This window comes from Aquila chrysaetos, chromosome 5, assembly GCF_900496995.4.
Source record: "Aquila chrysaetos chrysaetos chromosome 5, bAquChr1.4, whole genome shotgun sequence".
In the NCBI taxonomy this organism is placed as follows: domain Eukaryota; kingdom Metazoa; phylum Chordata; class Aves; order Accipitriformes; family Accipitridae; genus Aquila; species Aquila chrysaetos.
Window position 1 is genome coordinate 66228038 of NC_044008.1, and position 19997 is coordinate 66248034.

The following is a 19997-nucleotide window of genomic DNA, read 5'->3' on the forward strand; positions in this document are numbered from 1 at the left end:
AAGTGCTTGAAATGAAAGGGATTTTTATTTTTCTGTCTCAGTAATTACACTAGTTTGATTGTATAAAGTTTTCAGTAAATTTACTGTTAGACCAGTTATTGTAAAACTCTGCCTTGTTCTGTCACTTCAGTCTTGTGCTCTGTGAATGAAAGATTTAACTCTCCTGCTTAATTTAGCATCTGGGCTCTTTTAAATATATATATATATGTTTTTTTTTTTTTTTTTTTAACCCTTCTTTTGAGCAGTTTGATTTTTCAGCAAGCTAAACACAACTGTTCCATACCCTATGTCCTAACTTGCAAAATCTTGGGTTTATGAAATCATTAGTGGAGGCTAAAGGTCGTAATCAAGGCCTACATTTCTGAGTAGAATTCCTTGTTGGTGTGTTAAGTTTTGCAGATGGACCAGTGACAGTCTGGGATCTTAACTGAATTGCAAAACTAGGACCCAGTCCTTCAAAGTACTAAATACCATCAAGTATTTTCTTGGTTTCAGGAAGTAAAAAAAAAAACAAAACAAAACAAAAAAACCAACAAAAAAAAGTACTAAACATCTTTCACAATCAGGGCCTTATTGCTCAGGTAAGAAATTGGTTACCTTAAGTGGAGCCCTTGCTTAAAAAGCCAAGTGCCATGGGCCCTTTCCTGCCCTTCTCCAAATTATTCATTAGCTATGCTTTTTTTATGGTTAGTAAACATCAGAGTTCAATTATGAATTTTATGACTGGTGGTTTTGTTTTTTGTTGAAGTTCTGGATCAGATTATGTCATCTTTGTATTTTTTGGCATTGCTAGTGAAAATAGAAGAACGTGGCAGGTAGATGAGAATTGTATAGAAGAAAGGAGAGCTAATCCGTGATCTTCAGGCACAGCATGCTCGTTTGGGCAAGAAGTTTGAAATGTATGCACGCAGTGTTTCCTATATAAATTCAGGCAGCAGAAACAACGCAGAGGTTTGGAGAAGACAGGTCAGCTTGTTTTGTTATTAGACTCCCTGTTGACGGAGATGGCAGTGTTCTTGAATGGAAGGCTTCCAAGCAACACCCAAATACGATAAGCACGTTTATAAGCAGTTCAGCTGATGGGTCCATAGTGAGCTGGGAAGCTGGGTGTACAGTCCTCCATGTGGGACAGAAACCTTAGTTTCTGAAGTCAGGTTCATTAAAGATCCCAGAGAAATTTTCTGAAGCCTATTATTCTAGCCAAAGTGTAGTGTTCCACCTCCTTTAATTCCACAGTTTCAGTTGGAGTCTGTTTTTGTAACTTCCTGTCCTAAACACTTGCAGTAGTGTTGTACATTGTTAAAATGTCAATATTGCTGTTCTGGGCCAACCAAAAGAACACCAGTGATCTCTTTACTTACCTCCTACAGTGTTGTGAGGTTTAATTAATTAATTTTTTTGGTGACATTCCTGAATATCAATACAATTAAGGACTTCAGGAAGAACAAAGTAGAAATGCTCAGGAACGCTAAAGGTGGCATGTTTTCTTAATGACATCACTGCCTTGCAAGATTGCTCATGGAGCAATCTGAACATGTTCCTGTTCAGATAACGTAACTAGGGCTCAAAAGGAAACATCTTTAATTATGCAAAGTATTTCAGTTACTTGATGAAAGGTTTGTTCATCGGACAAGCTAATCATTGTTCAAAATCTACAAAAATCACTGTTTTGTCAAACTCATTCCCTTGGTCCAGTCTCTGAAAATGCCTGCATTAGAAAACAAAATCTGCAGAGCTTAGTATAGCCCTTGTGCTCTACACAGCAGGAGAATGAGGTGTCTAATATCTACCCACCCCACCCCCCATATTAATTTGAACACTAAGTTTTCAGCATACACTTAATCTTTGAATGGAAATGTTTCTGAGCCTTCATTTATTTATGTTTAGTTCCACAAATGGGACCTTCTTCTGTGGTCTAAAGAACCAACTTACCATAACCTGTTACAACCTGAAAGGAGTTTGTCTGGTTGATCTAATTCTCTTTTTCTTCCCTCACAGGATTTGACAGGTGGAGCATTTGAAACAAACCTGAACACGCTGAACTTGAAGGAAGGGATGGATTACTACCACTTTAACTAAAAACCAAGGTAAGGCAGTGATACTGAAGTTGCGTTATCCTCTTTGTATCTGTGTGTAGGAAGACCAAAATGCGCAGAGGTTTAGAATTTGTTAGTAATTTGTGCTTCATTAATCTTTGTACTGAGTAACCACTTTCTAAGGGAGGTCCTAGTTACTCCATGGATAATGCTATTTGCTCATTTTATTATTGCACATCACTTGTTTACCAAACTCAGTTTGATTGTTAAATTGTATTTCTAATTTAAATAACCATCAAATACAGGCCAGAAGATTACAAGAGGACTGTTACCATAGGGAAGCCTTAAAAATGCATCAAGCAAAGCCTATAACCACTGGAAGTGTAAAGAGAGGTTTCTGTCAAACACTGCTTGGGGCCCTCACCCATTCCCTGCGACTGGCTCATTTCCTGCTGCAGGGAGCAGCAGCTGGGGCTTGCTGAGGTAAAGCTCTGCACAGGGCTAGTACTGAGATCCAGCAACGGCATCCTCTGATTCGGGGCTGTGTGAGAAGTACAGTTGTGTCTGTAATGTCATCTGGCAGCCAGATGATCACATGTACAGATGCTCACAATTTTCACTGGACCTTCTCAGGTTTTTTTGAGTAAGCACAACTCATGTTTTTCTTGCAGCAGGGACCTAAAGGTATAATATTGCAAAACCCAAGATCTTTCAAGAATGTACTAGAAACTTCTGTAGTAATGGCAACGTAACAACATAGGGGCTGTGGATTCAGGAGTATTTCTGCTGCAGTAAAGCCTGGAAGGAGCCCCTGTAGTGTGTGCAGCCACACGGGCAACTCGGTCTGTTGCACAGTGTGTGAATTGAATACTGTTTGTTTAACAGTTAGTCAGTGAGTAACACTGATCTACATTGAATTTCATCTGCCAGACCAGGTTGCAAGTATACTTAAGAAGTATTGAATAATACAATTTATAGTTATATTCTTGAAAAGGAAAAAGAATCTTAGAGACAGACAGGTTGCAGTTTGGGAAATGAACACCTGCAGCAGAAGATTGCTGCAGTTTGTAGCAGGTACTTCACAGAGAAACTGGCTTGTTTTTAGCTTCTCTGCCTGAATTTTTCCTTCCTTTCAAATTTTCACACACACACACACACACACACACAGCACCACTGTACTACTTGAAGTGCTGGGATAGTGGGATTTAATTAGAACCATCAAATAACACAGTGTAATTAGAATATCATGTTGCCTGTGCATTTGTCCTCCCCATCACATTAGTTTTACTAAAGAAAAATGTTATAGCCATTTCATTTTATAGTCAATAAGAAAGGGTCTAAATTCCTAGCAAGGTGCTTGAAGCACTGATTCACCTCTATTCTCCAAGGGGAAAAAAAAAAAAAAAGCTTCAGTCCCTAGAGCTAGTTTACCACAAAAAACATTTGCTTGAATTAGTTATATAAAGAGCTAATAAGAGAAGCCTTGACTTTAGCTGAAGTGAAACCTGGATTTTTTTGTTCAACTATGACATAAGAATGACAGACTTCTTATCCACAGAGATACTTTATGTTCAGGAAGATTTCATTATCGCTAAGCGTTGCCATTCTTACCTCTGAAAAACAATTGTTTTAAGAGACTAATGCAGCAAGTCAGGTTTAATACTTCATGTGTGTAAAGCAAGCACAGGCTGAATGGCTCCATTCAGAGTTGTAGAAGTATAAATCATTGACATCAAAAAAAACCCTCAGGTCAGTTGTGACAGAAATACGAAGAGAAACCGCCATCTTGTGGCTACAGATAATGACTTTAAAAACTGAAAACACAGTGAATCTTTGTTGCCTTCCTGTGGCATATCTGCACAATGCTTTAAAACATAATCTCTGTCTCTTATTTTGTTAAACAGCGCACTTCGCAGCTCATGCTGAGAATCCAGTTTGTCAGGATGCCGCAGCACAAACTCTTCCGGTCCTAATGGCACCTCAATTGAGCTTCAGTTTACAAACCAGCAGCCAGTGCCTGCAACTTCATTATGCTGAACTCTACAAGACAGAAGAAAAGAAGAAAGAGGTCACAGGGAGTAGCATGTATCACTATCTTAACAGTATCCTAATCATGTAATTCAGTAAACTAAATGGAGAAGAAAATACAGACATACAAAGCTATAATATTTACAGTCCTTCTTAACACCTTTGTTTTTAACTACCATTTAGCAAATTTTATTTTTTCAAGTTTTAAAGGAACGACAAGTGTTGACTTCATACAAAATCGACTTCATTCACCTTTTCAAAATGTTATGCTTGTCTTCCTTTATTGTTTCTCTCCTGTTCTCAGGATCTGTGAGCTCTTGAAGAAGAGCAGAGTGTGAGCACAAACTGGCTGCTAGTAGGGACATCTGGACAGCTGTGAGAAGTCCTTCACGTTGACTGAGTATCACTCTCAGAGTGAACTCCAACAGTTCTCAGGGCAGGTGCAGGCTTAGCTCTTTTGCTAAAAGTTATACTAACTATTTGCTTATGTTAAGAGGAAGAAAAGGTGAAGTTCCAAATTCAGCCACATAACTTCCAAATTGCACATGATACTATTTGTAACAGTTCCATCTGAAATAATACCTGTATGTATATTTGGCTATTTCTTATTCTTTTGTTTATACTGGGACAGTTTTCTCCTAACTTGTCAGGCTTCTCTCAGCCTCCAATAATTAAGGAGTTGAAATAAGATTTTTTTTTGAGATCGGTGAATTCATCTTGTAACATCTTCATTCTGAACATAACATTTCTATTGGTTGACTAGAAAACCTTGAAAGAGCAATGCTCAGGTAAGCTTTTGCTCTAAAAACAATGCCTTGTATGGGTGAGAGGTTCAGATTCTTTGTTTTCCAAAATTACAAAAATGTTAGTTGCAGGTGTCTTAAAATTGTACTAAAAGCAGAAAACTGTAGACATGACTTGGTAAGAACAGGAAGATGAGCAGAGAAAACTGCTGTGGGGGACAGCAGGGTGTCTTTGAAGGTTATTCATAGATGTCTTAAGTATTAGTCTTCTGACCAATTTTTAAAATATACTTTTTTAAAAAAATATATATATATTTTTATATCAATGGTAACTCAAAACATAGGCTGTACTTACATTAGGAAGCATCTTCAGTGTAAAGGATTACCAGAATATTACACAGGAGGAAACATAATGCAATATCCCAAAGAGCGAGTTCAACAAGCACTTTAAAAACGCCATTAGCTAAGATCACCTTTAGGTGCTGTGCAGGAGGGAAGATTTGGTGTCTTTCAGCCACAGGTGCTGCAGCTGTAAAAAGGCTAATGCAGTTCTGGAGTGGAACTGTGCAGGACAAGAAAATAATGCTTTGCATAATTCTAGGCATGAAAATAAACTTAATGGTGTTCCAATATTGAAGGGAATGAAGGTCCACCCTATTAGGAAAAACTTAGGAAAGAAGACTGCACAGATGATGTTTCTGAATTCTAAAATAATGACAGAGGACAAAACTTTCTAGAACCATGAAAGCAAAACAATAAAAATTACCAAGGACAAGAATAAATTGATATACCACTATTTTTAAGCTTCATCAGTTTATGGAATAGATTATATGCTGTGGATGCCTGTGATACTAGGGAAGTAGCCTTGGGTCATCAAGTGTTGTTACCTTGTCTTGTATTACTCAAAGTAAAACTAATTTTTCTTTGTAAATTGTCATGTTAACACATGTTCTCTGAAACAGTCATAATTGAGCCTCCCCATCTTTGGACAGAGAGAAAAGGAACCTCTCAGAAACCCTGACCAAAGCAGAAAATTCTGTACTTCTAAAATACTGAGCAGATGGGCAATTCCAAACTATCTGCATTAAAATGAAACAGGACCTACGTATGGATATATTGTCTGTCTTCTTATGAATGTATTAACTTTGTGATTATATTCTTCCTCTTAGGCAGTGTTACAATTCTGTGGCTTGCACAACCATGTTACAGTTTCGTTGTTGAAATTGACTGGGAAGTTATCCTTTTTCTTTTCCCAGAAAAGGCAGATGAACAGTTTTTGAAACATCTGTACTGTATTATTTCATTCTTGCGTTTTGTCTGAGTAAGATGTCACAGTACAAGTCTGGAATGTTTTCAAGGAATGAGACTGGAAGGGCTTAAGGCAACAGTCTTCAGCAATTCCATATATTCTGTAGTAAGCTGTGAGGACATCCCTCCTGGTGCGCATTGATATACTCATGAACCAGTGAAGAAATCCACCTGTTGCACAGAAGTACACCGTAGATTTGGTGGAACAATTGATCATTACTTTGTTTCTTTGAAAAAACCCTCAGGAGCACATTTCCATACTTTACCTTGGATACCAGCTGCGGTTTGGGCACTTTCATGAGGTCACAGAGACAGTTGCGTTTCTCTCTTACTACTGGCAATTCAGCTTCCCTGCATGAGGAAGTATTTTCCAGTTTTAATTCAAAAATTAAACCCTGAAGTTGGCTACATACATACAACTCTTAAGCTATCCATTTTGTTTGTACATTTCAAATTGTAGAAAACATTTTAAGAATAATGTAACATTTTTGTACCATTGTAAGCCAGATAGAGAAACCATAAATACACAGCAGGTCTTCCAGAAGTGACAGTTACTAGTAAAGTGTTTGAGACTATTCTTTCAGATTTTTGTGTTCCAAAAAAATAACCCTTATTCATACAACCCTTTTGACTAGAAGTGCACTGATTTGTTATCTAAATTTACAGCTCCTTTTTGCTTTAGAAAATTTCACATCAAGAATTTAAACACTAGATTTGGAGAACATTCTACTATCTAAAGAAGGTTTCTCCTGAAATTGAAAATCCAGACCTAAAATTTGTGAGTCTTTTCAAAATTTTCTGAAATAGCGTGATGTCCATGACATACATAGATAATTTCCTCAAGAACTGTCAGTTACAAAAAGCCCCCAAATGCCAAAAATCCATACAGACAACATTCTTTTCCTTGTTGTAAAAAAATCTACCAGTCTAACTGGAATGCTGTGAGACTGCTAGTATTACTCACCAATTCAGCGGATTTCTTTTGTTTTTCTAAAGTAACAACTGTAAATGAGCTACTAAAAATTTAACTCTTAGCACATAGAGAGTCCAAAACTACAGAGAAAAACCATAAAGGGCAAGTTAGAAATAACCTGAACTTTTTTTTTTTTTTGACACCTTGGACAATTTGTCATGTTTAGTACTGGAAACCTTCCTCTAGCTAAACACAATTTATTATTTATACAGTAATTTGCTTAAACTCTGAATTATACAGTTGTATGATAAACTCTCTGTAGTTCCAACAAAGAACAAATCTGCATATGCCAGTAATTATTATCTTCCCCAAATATTCTCATTTGGCTTCCTGAAGTTAATGCTTATTGTAATTCAGAATTTACCATGATTGTTTTAGCACTGAGAGAGCTTGAGAATAACAAGCAGCTCTCTGACACTCAGCAATGACTTCAAATATGTTCTTTTGTAAACAGTTCAAATCTACCATGATAAAACAATTAAGTTTTAAGTAAACTAGCTCTTCATCTTTCATCTCAGTGCAGTGGACATATTGCAACAGGGAACTTACTTAGATCAAGCCCTGAACTAAGACAGAATAAAACAGGCAGGCAGTCACACCTTAAAAATGACAAGGTGAAAACAGAATATCTAGTTTTCTGAAGTGGTTTTTAGGAAGTATTTTGCTTTGTTTTAGTAACCCATTTACGAGTAGAGCTGTACTACCACTGCTTTTTCTGTAGCCATGCGGTGTGTACTACTTACTTCTAATTTTGGTATTGTAAACATCCCTTTGTGACAGCAGTAATCTAATCCTACTCAATTGTTTCTGTTAACAAATTCTTTATGTAACTTCTGAGCAAGCCTGCTCTTAAATTCAGATTTCATAAGCAAGCACTGAATCACACTAAACACAATACTAAACATCAACAGGTAGTTAAGCAAGTAATTTTAACAACAGGCAGAACTGTTGATAACCAATTCTTCAAATCTGAGACCATTATTCTAATAACAATGACACACTTAGTTTTCTTTTCCCAAATATGAAGTTATTTAAGCTCCAGCACAGAAATAAACTAGAAAGTAAATAAAAGTTAAATAATAAAAGCATGCAGTCTGAAGATATGTAAACCACAACCTTAAGGTGTATGTGTTCTTTGAAAATGTCTGGGTTAATTTTATTTCCATGAAACATCATCAATGAAGACAAAAAGCCATATAATATAATCACTAAATAAAATACATATTTTTTCTATCTGTCTATTCTCACGTATTACCTTTGACTACTCTTTGAGGTAGGGTGTTGGGCTAGTAGACCCATCACCCAGGAGAGTTGTCAAGGAAATTGTTTAATGTGGCAGCAAAAAAAATAAACTAATAGTATCTTAAAACTCCATATTTCCTCAAATACCTGAGGCATGCAGTCTTTTACAAACTTTTCCAGGTGACTATAATGCACAATGCCAAAATTTGCAGAAAGGGAAAAAAACAGTGCCAAAATTACGGTGAGTATTCCTTCCTCTTGTCACTTCAAAGGTGCTGACAGAACGAGTTCCTCCTGCCCCTGAAAGGCACTTGGCTGCTTTGGTGACTCTTGCTTATGAAGAACAGGACCCTATCCCCCATCCCCCTGCCCTTGGAAGAAGCTAACGTTACAGGTAACAGTAGGTAAAAAAAAATGAATTACGTTATATAGAAGTGGTTGTTTAATTAATGCAATCATATACTTGGGAAATGTCTTAAGTGTTCCGATTCAAAATACTTGCTTGAATACCATGTTTGTAGCATTTTGAGTAATTACATTTCATGGGAGATTTGAGTTGTTCTGCTAATTCTGTTGTTTTCCAGCTTGCAGAGATCCTTCCTTTCCCAAAATCCTGCCAGTGCTCATAAATGCCAAGAAACTGTCTGTGCAGTTGAAGTTTGACTGTTTGCACAGCCCAGTCTCTCTCTGTTTCATGGAGAATTTCCAAGACTTCCTCCCTTTTTATGTTGTTAGAAAAATACGGATATTTTACTTTATCTAGTGGCGATTTTATACATACCACTTCCAGTGGGACAGTATACTAGATAGTTCTTTAGAACAGAAGAATTATATTCAGCAATGCTTTTCTGGCCTAGAAGCAATAAATAGCTATAAACTACGGTATCGTTTCTTACAGCTTCCTTGCCATCAGCTTTCAAAGGCATGGACTTTTTTTTAACTTCAGTGGTACAAAAATTATTTCAGCTCTTATTACTACTATCTGGCAACAAATTGACTTACCAGTTGGTATCACTCAGTATGGTCATAACCTCATCCATAATGGCAGGATCAACTACATCACTGTAGGTTATCAACATTTCGTAAACTTGACTGGCTGTTGTTTTCCGTATCTATGGGGAAGAGGCAGAGGAAGCTTTAGTAAAGGATCCAGAGTCCTGTATGGAAGAGCCCAGTGCCATTACTGGTACTGGTTCCTCATACTGACCATCGTTTTATGGTGGACATTTTGTAATATTCAGAAGTACAGTCTATTCTTGCCTCTGACAGCAATTTGCTGCAGGAAGGGACTTCATTTCTGCACCTCAAGGAAATTCATACTACTACAGTCAGTATATTTTCACTAAACTTTTGCAGCATTTCAGATTAAGAAGGCTACAGATCTGTCCCTCGCAGGGAATGAATTCAAATGTTTGAGACTGGCCCAACTGGAACATTTCTTTTCTTGAAATTACTCACTGAGCCAAAGTCTGGCTCTAACTTTTGTTGCTGTAGGCTCACAAAACAGATTTCCCAGTCTGGAGATTCTAAGAGTCAGCAAAACTCTTTAAAAAACTGTTGGGAGATAGATGATGTGAGTAACATTAAGTTTTTTACACTCCAGTTTCCGTAAGCAGTTAATTTGCAAGTATTTTTCCCAGAGCACTGTTTAGTAGTGATGGTGGTGTGCATACAGAAAAAGCTAGCTAGGCTGGTTTCTGAAGTACAATGCATAGAAAGATATTAAATGGAACACAGCAAAACTGCAACAAAAACAAATGCTGTTTTCAAGAAAGCCTGATGATAACTGAAGGAAGACAAAGAAACTATAGGACTGTAAAACCATCTGTAAAAACAAAACATATTTATGATGTAAAATACCAGTAGAACATGAAATGGAAATGGTCTCTCTTCAGTTCTTATATTGTGCCCTTCCAGCAAAGGATTCTTCATGTAGCAAGTACGCACAACATGGAAACAGTTGGACTAAAAATCTGAAGTATCCAACTTTGCTGAGCACCGTATGATTTTAACCTTATCAGTAATCAGCAAAAGTAATCAATGTTAGAATAAACAATGTTGGTTTGCATTGGCCAGACACCAGGCTATTCAATGTGTTCTCAAACCCCTTTAAGACCTCCTGGGTTTTCACATTCTTTTTATGTGCCCTTGCAATTACTTCAGACAGCCTTTGTTTCTCCTATGCCACTTGACTATAGATGCAGCTCAACCTGTAGCAGCGGAAGTGCTAGTCCTCACTTACTCACAGGAGCATCCACAACTGTTCCCAGGTAAAACCCTTGTATTGAACACCAATGCCACAGAGAGCTGTTGTACGTGTTTGGTTGTCACAGCTGCTGTAAGTTGGGGCTCCCAGGTCTTGTACAGTGAACAGAGCCCCTCTCCCAAAAACCTAAGTCAACAAAAATTTTAAAGGACTACGATAGTATTATCCCACATATGATCTTCTCTTACACATACTGCATAACAACTCGGGTTTTGTGCTCTAATTCAGTTAGTTATATAAAAAAGGTAAACTTCTGATAAACTTTCCTGCATTGCACAAGCTTTCGTCACACCTGACAAAAAGAACAAATATATTTCTCTTGAACCAGAACTACTACAGTGTTGCTACTATCAGAAATGCTGCAAAACTAACAGTAATTTATCTGATTGGAGCTTTCAAGCACTAAATGGTGAACAGATCTTCACTGTGCTGGGTGCTGTGTAAAAGAAACAAATGAATTGCTTCTAATTTAAAACAGTAGGGACAGAAGGTGGAAAAGCAGTATGTGGAATAGCCAGGTATGCTGCAAGTATCCAGTGGCTTGTTTCAGGTAGCAGCATTGCAGATAGCAGACCCTTGAGAAATAAAACCTATTCTATACATTAATATCTCTAAAAAAGGATGCTGCTTTAATACACTTGAAATTATTTTTTACTTGTAAAGCATTTTAAATAATACATTTGATAATATGCAATGTCTTCACCACTTACTACAGGAAACGGATGGCAAAGAAGGAGAAACAACTGAAATAAAACTTTCTCTCTCATGTCTCCTTGAAATTGAATCAGGCCACAAAACCTAGAAAATGTAAGAAAAAAATAGATCTTGTGTTATAACTGCAAAAGTACATTCTGTGGATCAGAGTGAAGATGTATATCAGAAAAAAGGGTGGGAGGGGAAGCTTTCCCCCAGGAAATCTCAGTTCTAAGTGCTGTGGGAAAGCAAACACTGAGCGTAAGTGTACTGAAATCCTTAAGGGTTACTGAGATGCCACGCATCTATGCCAAGTACAAATATGGTTTTAAAGTTACTGACTGGCAGCACCAAAGTCTGTGTGCTAAAAACCACAAGTGAGTCGAGCTCTTGCATAGAGAACAAAAGGACAGGGGAGGCTGTGCACAGATGATGCAGTTCAGAGTGAAAGATGAATTTGAAACATGGGCAACCTTTCATTTTAGGTTTTCTTGTGCTCTTAAAATATTATCAATAAAGAAATGAAATGCAAGTCAAGAAAATCATTGCTTGACATTCATATACCTGAATAATTTTGCCAAGTTTCTGCCAATGAACCTTTGTTCGGCTTTGCAATGCTTTGTCCTTTTTTTTTTTTCTTCTTCCTCTCCTCACCCAGTGCTGTCTTTCCTGACTGGTATGTTTGTGTTTTGCCTTCTCTGCTATCTGAACTGAGGGCTTTTACCCTAAAGCCAGACAAGAACTTTGCAGACGTTTTCACCTCTTTCTAGTGCACATGTAAGATCTAATCAATTATATATATTTTGCATTGGCACCAAGCCAAGCTTTCTACAAGCCAAAAGCAAATGATTCACTCCACCTTTTAAGAATATCAACATTTTAAAAGTAAATTTTATCAGATCCTTCATATGTTTTCACCCCAGCCACCCAGAAGTACATGAAACTCTCACAACTTTATATTACACATATTTGTGTGCATTTTTCATTTAAATTTCACATGAAATAGACCTAGCCATTACAATCTGTACTTAAATTTTCTTCACTTTTTATGAACAGAGAAAAGATTACTTTATTTCATCAACTCACACTCCTATACTGGAGCGAAGCTTCCGGATGTCTTTGGATCTTTTGATCTCTTCTTTACAAAGTGTAAATAACTTCACTGCAAAGGGCTGGCTGAAAATGGGAAAGAAAAGAAGATGAGCAATACATTTCAGTAGAATTTCAAACACATGTAATGATTGTAAAGATGCTAAATTAACATTCAAAGGAGAAGAAAGACACAACACAGAGCAGTACAAGTTTCTTCCACAACAGCACACTCTGCTTTAGGTGGAGCTTTGGTAAAGATGCAGGCATGTTTGGCCACGATGTTACTGGGCGGTTTTTTTTGTTGGTTTTTTTTTTTTTGTAACAGGGAAGAGAAGAAATTAGTATTAATTATTTACATTGCTACTACCTGTATGCTGAGGAGTGAACTACATTTATCCAGACTGATTCAGTATATGCATAATAATCAGCTAGCCATGGCTTGTGTTTACAACAAAGCATGGTATGATCAGAAATACTGTGTCAGGAATTAAAATATTCTATAGCCAAATAAAAATTATTTAGTCTATGTATCATTGTGGTGCCTTGGTTGTGCCCCAAGGTCTTCAACCAAACTTTACATAAAAGGGGATGAATGTTGTTCTTAAGTACTCTACCATTTCACAGCCCAAATTCCTTCAGTGATTCCAGACAACGTAATTAAACACAGGGCTTACAGTTCTGTTAAGTGTACAAGTCATGAAGCCATCTTTAAATATATTTAGCAAATTCTTTTCTTTTTCCACACAGTCTGGGAAACGTGATTCTCACTGCTCTTTCCCAGACACTCGTACAAACACAAGTATCATTAATATATTCCAAGGATCTATTAAAGAGAAGTAAAGAGGGAATATTGCTTTTATTTCAGTACAAATTATTTAATCTTTTACTTGCTACACTCAAAGCTGAAGTGCCATAGATGCAAAAGAAACTATTTCATATTCGTCTAGTAAGCACAATTACTTCTAAACTGCATATTTTGGAAACCTCATTGTATTGTATACGTAAAGTAGAAAGCAAAAATACTAACATTTATCTTCTGCTACCACGATTCAAAGCTGTGGATAAAAACTACTCAAAAATGCTGTGCAGTGTAATCTGCTGAAAAACAGAACATTTAAAACAAGATGTTTATAGGAATGACAAGATGTTTTGTTAAGTTAATGCACCTTGTTATATATAGTTTTCCAAACAAGAGTTAGTGTTTTTTAATTACTTTAAAAAAATTCTTAACAAAATACTGGCATATACTGGCAAATACTGACTTGGTTAAAAAAACTGAACAAACCATGGAACCATTAAGCTAAAGAATGCTGTCTATGGCTGTCTCAATATCGTCCAGAAAACCACACTAAAAGAGTAAATCAAATTGCCAGGTTTTCAATGTTGATATTGAGGCTGCATAAGAAATTTTGAGAGCTGATAGCGGCTTTCAGGACCAAAGAGTCTGGGGAGGGCTGACTTAAAATACCTCCATCAGATGCTGAAAGAGCAAGTTCCTTGCCATCCATTGCCTGCAGTCACATCACCACTGTTTCCACATGTTGAGGAGTACGATAAGCATGGAAAGCATGCACAGAGGGGACACATGGTGACAATGACAGACATCTGCATGAATGGGTCTGTGCGTGTGTGTCTACGGACACTGATTTGTCTGGGCAGATGAGGGAAGAGCATATCTGCTCTCTTAATTTTAAGAGGAGGTGTGGTTTTTCTTACCTTGGTGAAATTTCTCCTCTTCCCACCCCCAATTACACAAAGACATTGTGTAGACAACTAATTACAATACCTGCAATGCATGCCTGGCTTTCAGCACAGAACAACAGCAATATAGTGAATTAGGTGAGATTTAAATTGGTTGAACAACAGGGACATCGATGAGAAGTATAGCAACAAAGAGACCAATTGGAACAAGAGCATCTGGAATAAATTTAATACACATAACCTTATGTGAAGCATTTTGTGTTTAAAACAGATGCACTTTCCTTTCTGTCATTTGCCAATTTCACATTTGTAATAACTAAACCTAACCTATGTGTGATCTCAGATGACTCAAATAGCTTGGCCTCTTTAAAGGAAATTGAGAAAATTCCTTCTCCTGTGTGGGCACAGTGCCAGCAGAAACAGAGTCGGCATCTTGGGAAAAGGGATCAGTCTAAAGTCTTTACATTATGTAAATTGGGCGCACGTGGTACTGCAAAAAGGTGTGGGCTTTTTCCTCCTAAAGGTGAACTGAGTTTCAACAGTTCAGCTGACATCACCTGGGGTGGCCATGACAGCTATTGCTATGCTCTTTACTATATGGTTTATTATGCAATAGCAGTGTAATTGCTTTAAAAAAATCCACGTGAGCATGTAATACATAGAAATCATTAGTCGGAGACCAGGGGGGACACATACCATCTTAAACCACTGTAAAACCACCAGGAAAATGTTATACAAGGCATTAATGTTTCTGCTGAATATGTAAAATATATATACATAAGAAAGGAAAAGGCCACTTCTACTTTTTACTCCAGAAAGCATTAGATCCTGAATTGTCATTCAAAGGCTATTCTGTTCACATGGTACCAAGTATTAGACTAATCTTAGTGTACTTTCTAAGGAACTAGCAATCTATCCGGGCTCTTGGCAGACTGCATGTTGCCCTTTGCCTCCAGCAGTCTCTCTAATCAATTAACACTCCCTACATTATTATGAATATGGCTCCACAAATTCACAATGTACACTAAGATGAAATCAGGAGGTTTCAGGTTGTGCTACCACAGAGAAGAAATTACATTTCAGCTGAAGACTACCACCCTGTTTGGGGTGGGAGGGCACACAGGGCAGTGAGGAAATAGCAGTTTCACGAACACTTCAGGCCAGCATACACCTGCACTGCTGCCAGAAGAAATGGTTTCCCCCCCACTTCCCTCCTTATTTTGGCACAATTTGTGAGCACACAGCGGAACAGATCGAGGAACTACCTCAAGCTGAATTTTACTCGAAGAAGGGTATTTTTAACCTGGAACAGTTCTCTAATGCCATTCATCACATAGCAATACAAACCATTCCTGCCAGTTCAAGGTGGGGGGAAACTCTCATGCTGGACATGCAGGTTTATGCCAGCTTAAGACTAGTAGGAAGTAACAGCCTGAAAAATGGCAGGCAGAGCTTTTCTTCTCATACTACAGATTCAAACTAAGCCAAGCACAACAAAGAAAAGCTTCTTTTGATAGCCTTTTGATTACCCTGGTGATACTAAAGTTGATTCATTTCAAACCCCACTGGACAGGTATTTACCCTACACTTTGCTTCCCCACTGGCAGGTTCAGCAGGGTCCTGGCAGAGAAATGACCCATGCATGACAAATAAATCTCACTTTAAACACTAGCATTCACAATACAATAATGGAAGAGAAACATGCAGTGGTTCACTTGCCCTCCTGCACAGAGATCGTAAGACCAGCCACACAGAGAGCTTCACAAATGCTGAAATTAATCTACCAAACTACACCAGAAATGTCAAGCTGCGTATTCTAAACTTTATGAGCTATATGGTGTGAAGAGGCAGGAAAATGCACCGCGGGTTACGTCTCTGCGGGGCAGGAGTGACACCATGTGGCAATTTGCTTTAACTGGAGCACTGAGCTCCTAACGAGCGTCAAACTAATTCAGCCAACAGCTATTAATCCTGTTTAAATTAAGCAGCGTAGGGTATTACCTGCTCTGTACTGCTAATATTTTATTAGGGGAAAAAAAAAAGGTCCAGGATAGTGCACAATATCCATTTGAAACTTCAAGATCCATTTGCAAGTACTTTTTTATAATGTGACAGTTGACTATTAAGTGGCTGATGTAGGCATAATCCTGATGCCAGACATCCTACAACCCAAGTCCCCTTGCTAAAACTCCACCCAGCCCAATGTGGTAAAAAATAAGGGAAGGAGACAAAATGGGAGCCAAACACCCCAAGGAATGCTAATGTTTCATTCCCAGCTTCTCTGGAAAGTTTTTCATTTGCTACATGACAAGCAAGAAGTTCACAGCAGAACCAAAGCAACAGGGAAGCTGCTCACCAGCAGTAAGACTGTCTGTTTTCTAAAAACAACTGTGCACCTCATCCCTCTTATTCCAGGCACACTGTACAGAAAAGTATCTGAAACTGCATACACACATGGCCTTTTCATGCCACCAAGCGTGTCTCAATTTTCAGGCTCATTCTGCATTGTATTTCTACATTTTTGTGGCATACTACTTTGACAAGGGAGTAAATGGTCTCACTCAAGAAACCAGGCCCAAAGTCACGCTTTTCTTCTATGCAAAAAGGAGTAGGTCGCATCCAACAGTGCAGGCGGGCAGGCCTTGGGGCCAGGATCAGTGTTTATCCATCCCTAACTACACCCAAATGAAGTAAGCCAAAATAAGAAAATGCAAACATTGCACTAAATGTAATTTTGGGCTCCCCCATCTACCACGATCAGCTGATCTGCACACAGGCTCTTAGAGCACAACAGAACCCAGTACGTCAGGCTCACTTGGCTCTCCGTGAAGTACACACAGGAACTCATTCATGATTACCTCTCAACCATAAGGTACCTGTATTACCAAAAAACTGTCACATGCAGGAACTAAATTGTCTGTCTCTTTCTAGCTGTCTGCAAACTTTCTAGAGCTCTAGCCTTCCAGAGCTTTTGTATGATGAGTTCTTGTGCTTCATGCTAGTATTTCATTCCCTTGCCGTGAGAATGATCCACTAGGCTGTACAATTATTAATTCTCTTTTTTGGTTTCATCATCAAACTGGAAGCAAATACATTTGGATCAGCTTCAAAATCCTTCCCCCCTCCCCCCATAATCCCCCTGGACTTTATTTCAGGCCCTTTTAATAAAGCATTACAATGGCACCACAGGATTGAGTTTGAGTCTCACTTACACAGCAAATGCAGTGATGCTACCAAATGCTTTCTGTTTAGTGACCCGTGACGTGGGAGACAGACTTTACCTGGGATTTCCACCCGTAATCTATCATCTTCCCCAGCAGGGAAGACTGGAACCTATGTGGAAGTCCCAGCTCACTGGCATGATCACCAAACCGAACAAGTAATATTCATTCCATCTGTGAGTATTTGACTCATTTTAAATTCCCATTCAAAAAGGAACTGCCATATTTGATTTGAGACAGATTATCTAAATACACACTTCAAAACAAGAGTAGACTCAATTAAAACTTTGAGAGTGATAACAGCTTTTCAAATTTATCTGCTGAGAGCAATTCTTGAATCAACAGATTCCAAATCCAGTATACGTGCTTGTAGGATTCACATTGTACAATTCTGCAAATATCTGTAGATGTGCCAAGATGCTGCCTAAGAGAGTTTTTGGAATATATTTTACTATTACTGAAGTTAAAATCATTCTCTTCTGAAACATCTGCAGAAAACCATGATTTCACATTGGAATATTTTATTCCATGTTTATCCATTCCTGAACTAAATACTTTCCAGAAGACTGAACTCGGTGTGGAAAAGCTGGGACATGCCTTTTTTATTATTCTTATTAGAATCTTAATTAACTTCTTTTGGAGATATTCACATTAACAAAAGCAGTCAGATTTTAGAAGAGATAGCTTGTAGGCACACTATTTTGCAGCATCACAACAGGACACGGCCATTGCTAAAGGCTCACAGTACACCGAAGAATGTACTCCAAAAAGCATGCATTGAGTAAGCTACTAAAGAAAGAAGCTAAATGGATCTGATACTGGCCCAAGCCTGCCAGCTGAAACATGCAAATTGAATTTGGTTAATGTACTGGTTGTTAAACAATGAACCAATAACCAACTTCTACACCGATATGAGAGTCAAAGATTTTATCAAGACCCTTTCAAGGCTATCTGGTCCAGAATTTGTCACAGCTGTCCCACTTCAAGAAAATTAAAACATTATATCCCTATACACTCACAGTTAAGAGTCCCATGCACCCACATCTAAAGCAACATTCAGCAGCAGTCAGTGTAAGATTTAAGAGGCCTGTTGCATGGTGGAAAATAAACAAAAAAGACTTTCAGCAACTTACTTCTCTTGCATGGTAAATATATCAAAACAGCCGTTTGCCAGCATTTGATCCAGCATTGTCAGGAGGGGTACAGACACCCTGATGAAAGAAAATAATTTAACAATGTAAATACACTTCTTGGCATACATATATACACTTTTTAATTAGAAGCAAAGAAAGAAACTTCCTATCTACCTACACATATTTAAATTAGAACTCTAATTTACACAGAGGAGGGTTGCTCAGTAACTTCTGTGTGTTGGCTACATCATCCTCATTGGCTGAGGGGGGGACATTCCGTTACAGCCAAAAGGAAAAAACCTAATTAACAACATGCCTGGTTTAAACTTGCAGGGTCCTGAAAACACAAGTAACAGTAGTAGAAAATACTAATTTATTTTCTAGTATATAAACAAAGTATTGCACAAATGTATCGGAAGTTACACCACCTTCTCACTACAGGTAATTACCAAATGAACCAACACACAACGTGTCAGCTGGAATAACTATGCTCATGTTTTCTATTTGAACAGTTGAGAAAAGAAATAAAATAGAAACAAAATAAAACTGAAAATTCTATTAATAGTTGGGTTCCCCCCCCCCCGGGAGTATTTTCTATTTTGCACATATTCGATAAGTGAGGCTTAGAGAAATTCATCTCATTATGCAGAATGAGTCATCTTTAAAGAAAAATCTTCACAAGAAAATTACACTTCAAGTATTTATGAAAACACACTACCTAAACAAAATGCAGACTGGACTACACTGAAAAGTGTGCAGCAATATATAAGCCCCAATACTGCATTATATAAAAACTGGTGCTTATCACATTATGCAGAATATTAAACTATAGTAAATGCAAAATATTCTACCATCACTCCTTTGTTACACGTTTTACCAAAGGCACTGCTGTACCAAACAGATGTATTAAAGCGAATTTACATGGCTCAGGCATACTTCACCTAGGCATATTAAAAAAGATGGGTGATACATCTGACTTCAAACAGTCCTGCTGTTAAAGATAAAAAAGCAAAACAAAAACATTACCGGTCATTCCGCAGGTTGTCCTCAAAGACCTTTAGCAACGTCTCACAAAAACTCTCCATAGCACTGGAATCATTCTGGATTTTCTTCATGTAGTCAAAAAGGCTCTGGGCAGAGTATCTGAGCTACAACAGAAGGAACCTCAAATGAAGGCACAGGGAATAAACCCCACTGCAACACACAAAAACACTGACTACACAGAATTACACTTATCCCTCACTACCTGAGGTATACACCTGCACTGCGAACACACTCTTCCAACAGCAGCCGAGTGTATAAATTCAGTAACAATATTTGACAGAAAGATGGCTATTTTACTTTCATTAATCATTTTTCAAGGAAGGGGGTTTTTTCCTTCTTAAGTTTTGCCGTTGTAGGAAAAAAGACCACATTAAAGGTTCATTATTTTCTTTCTCTCAAAATAAAATATTCCTAAACCACTACAATTATCCTGCTTTACTTCAAATAATAATATTGTTATGGCTCTGAAAGTTAAAGAATACACAAGAAGTTCAAGAGGTAATATTTATTAAACAAG

General features: G+C 37.8%; 2 protein-coding genes across 13 annotated transcripts in view; one reads left to right on the plus strand and one right to left on the minus strand.

Moving 5' to 3' along the window:
• B3GNTL1 (UDP-GlcNAc:betaGal beta-1,3-N-acetylglucosaminyltransferase like 1) overlaps positions 1-4199 on the plus strand; it is a 133439-nt gene extending 129240 nt beyond the window's left edge. For all 9 annotated transcript variants that reach the window (XM_030013160.2, XM_030013162.2, XM_030013165.2 and 6 more), the window contains 2 exons: positions 1999-2087; positions 3941-4199. In XM_030013160.2, the coding sequence (XP_029869020.1) occupies positions 1999-2079 (81 nt within the window). In that variant the 3' untranslated portion in view covers positions 2080-2087; positions 3941-4199. The remainder of the gene's footprint in view (positions 1-1998; positions 2088-3940) is intronic.
• Positions 3225-19997, minus strand: part of TBCD (tubulin folding cofactor D) — a 131501-nt gene continuing 114728 nt past the window's right edge. For 3 of the 4 annotated variants that reach the window (XM_030013155.2, XM_030013157.2, XM_030013156.2), the window contains exons 34-39: positions 19463-19584; positions 18437-18514; positions 12376-12465; positions 11307-11394; positions 9333-9442; positions 6199-6466 (exon numbers count right to left, since the gene is read on the minus strand). In XM_030013155.2, coding sequence (XP_029869015.1) covers positions 6199-6466; positions 9333-9442; positions 11307-11394; positions 12376-12465; positions 18437-18514; positions 19463-19584 — 756 coding nt within the window. Of the gene's footprint in view, positions 4077-6198; positions 6467-9332; positions 9443-11306; positions 11395-12375; positions 12466-18436; positions 18515-19462; positions 19585-19997 lie in introns of those variants that run through there. The other variant, XM_030013158.1, reaches the window with a different exon arrangement.